The following is a 2,367-nucleotide window of genomic DNA, read 5'->3' as shown; positions in this document are numbered from 1 at the left end:
CGAATCAAAGAAGCTTTTGTGTGCGTTAATAAGAGTTTGGTAGGTTTTAAGAGCCCCTCTGATTGAGGGGGCGATCATAGGCTCCTGCCTCCTCTGACTCTCGTTGATTTTGAACGTTTTTCTTATCACACACACACTCACCAACACACGAACCAGTCGAGTCAAGAGACAACTGTGAGCTAATTCAGTACAGGGCACTCATGTTACTACGTGCTTTTAGTGCGGAGGGGAGAGGGGTTTAGCCAATGTGGGCAGAGGGAGGGGAAAGTACACACAGAAGCCCGAGAGAATGGGGCTAAAACAGAGCTGTAGTTGAGAAGAAATGGCGGACTTTCCTCGTGTGAGCAAATGACAAAAAAGGTGCGCGACAACACAAAGAAACGGACGAGCAAAGCAGAAGTGGCGAGAATTTAAGAGGGATGTGGAGGAACGTTCTATCGGTTTCATCTCGGCTGACTGCCACCAAAGTGTAACGAGAGGAAACAGAGTAACAGAAGTGCGCACAGGGGCTCAAACTTGTCTCGACCAGTCTGGCGGAAAAGAAATCATACTAGACAGAGAGAAATGACTGAATTTCTGGTGCTTAATTTATCGAGGAGGGATTTGAACCAAAGAGGCAAATGAGACAGGAAGAGAGTGAGCGAGGGAGGCGGGAGTGATGAGTGCGTAAAACAGCAGACAGGCATGAGGAAAAAGATTAACAGCCTTCACTGAGCCGGCGTGTGTGCTTGTGAAGTACTTCGTGGCAGTGCAAACCGAGTTTGGAAATATGAGAACATAGGCAACGGGACAGGGTAGATAAAACAAGCGCGTGTTGCGCAAGGTAAAAGCAGGACAAGGAGGGAGAGAGACAGACAAAAAGGTGGGCCTCTAAAGGGAAAGACTAACAGGAGGGGAGAGGTATGAGGGGACAGCTCTCGAAGTCTTTCTTGTCTCTCATGATCACTCTCGTCTGTCTGGGGAGCCTGATGACCACTCTCATCTGGTACAAGTCGGACGGCAAGTGAGTGCATAACTACATTTGTGCCTAGAGAGCAAAAACTAAAGAGGCTGTGGAAGAACGATTGTGCTCACCTTATAAAAGTAGCAACAACAATGTGAAACTAGAAAGCGAACATTTCTGAAGAAACTTTAATTGTGCCTATGCCGGTGTTCTGATAAACCATCCTACTTTGGCAAAACGTCCTACCGTAAGTAGTTTATGCACATTTCTGCTGTCACAGAGTAATTCCAGCATAAATGTAAGTAGGTTTGACGGTTTGCCACTTTTGGCCATCAGAGTATGCTTGTAGCTCATATCCATAAAGCCAGGACGGTTTGCCACTTCATTTTACCGGTTTAAGTATGCTTGTAGGTCACATTCACAAAAGTAGCATGGCTTGGAACTTAATTGTACCCGTCAGAGTGTGTTTCTAGCGCTTATTAACAAATGTAGGGTGATCTGCCACTTAATTTTTGCTGTTAAAGTATGCTTCTAGCTCATATTCATAAAGGTAGGACGATTAGCCACTTAATTGTAGCTGTTAAAGTATGCTTGTAGGTTACATTCACAATGGTAGGACGGTTTTGCACTTAATTTTACTCGTCAGAGTATGTTTTGACCTCATATTAACAAAGGTAGTTGTCAGAAGACAGGATCTATGTGGTTGAAGGAAAAAACTGTTGAGTTTTAAACAGTCATCAGTTCATAGCTGTTAAGGCTGGTTGCTATAGTAACTCGTGTGAGTGGCAGGAGGCGTTGGGACACACACACACTGCATTTGGGGTCAAACACAGAGAACGGCAAACAGGAATTAAACTCTGAAGCAAATTGTTCCCAAGAGAAACCTGTAGGTCCGATCACAAAGATTCTTTCACTGTGAGTGGTAGGAACTTCCAGACTACAACATAATAAATTTCCATGCCTGTAGAGTGTATTATACTGACGTGGTGACAGTGTAAAGACACGCTCTGATGTTAAATTTGAACCGAAAATTGAGAGTAGGTTTAGAATGGCCGTCTATGGGGACAGAGAGGGAGGAGGCTGCGCTTTGATGGCATTTGTGTGAAAACCGTAAATATGATCTCAGTGAGGAAGACACTGGATGAAAGTAGACAACGATAGCTATGTTTTGATGTATAAATTATACATGTAGGGCAAACGGTTTGGGTGGGAAAGGAAGAGAAAGACCTTTTTTTCAAATTATTCTCCAGACTCACAACATGGATTTGGTCAATAAAAGTCCAAAGTCTTGTGACCTGTAGAAGTTTAAATGATGTTTCTATGACAAGGTATGGCCGAGCGGTGGACCTTCAAAGTGGCCTGGGTTGGGACCTTTTTTCAGGCCCTTTCCCATAGCACACCATTCCCTATCGAGCCATATGAAA

General features: G+C 44.2%; 1 protein-coding gene across 1 annotated transcript in view; it reads left to right on the top strand.

Annotated features, from left to right (window-relative positions):
• The first annotated feature begins 232 nt into the window (after nucleotides 1-232).
• LOC102200908 (alpha-2,8-sialyltransferase 8F-like) overlaps nucleotides 233-2,367 on the top strand; it is a 9,656-nt gene continuing 7,521 nt past the window's right edge. Inside the window, exon 1 of the mRNA XM_005726146.1 lies at nucleotides 233-1,003. Within this exon, the coding sequence (XP_005726203.1) occupies nucleotides 903-1,003 (101 nt within the window). The 5' untranslated portion in view covers nucleotides 233-902. The remainder of the gene's footprint in view (nucleotides 1,004-2,367) is intronic.

Source organism: Pundamilia nyererei, unplaced genomic scaffold (assembly GCF_000239375.1).
Source record: "Pundamilia nyererei isolate P.nyererei 1_Seehausen unplaced genomic scaffold, PunNye1.0 scaffold00018, whole genome shotgun sequence".
In the NCBI taxonomy this organism is placed as follows: domain Eukaryota; kingdom Metazoa; phylum Chordata; class Actinopteri; order Cichliformes; family Cichlidae; genus Pundamilia; species Pundamilia nyererei.
The sequence above is the reverse complement of the archived record's forward strand: the minus strand, read 5'-3'. Positions and strand labels throughout refer to the sequence as shown.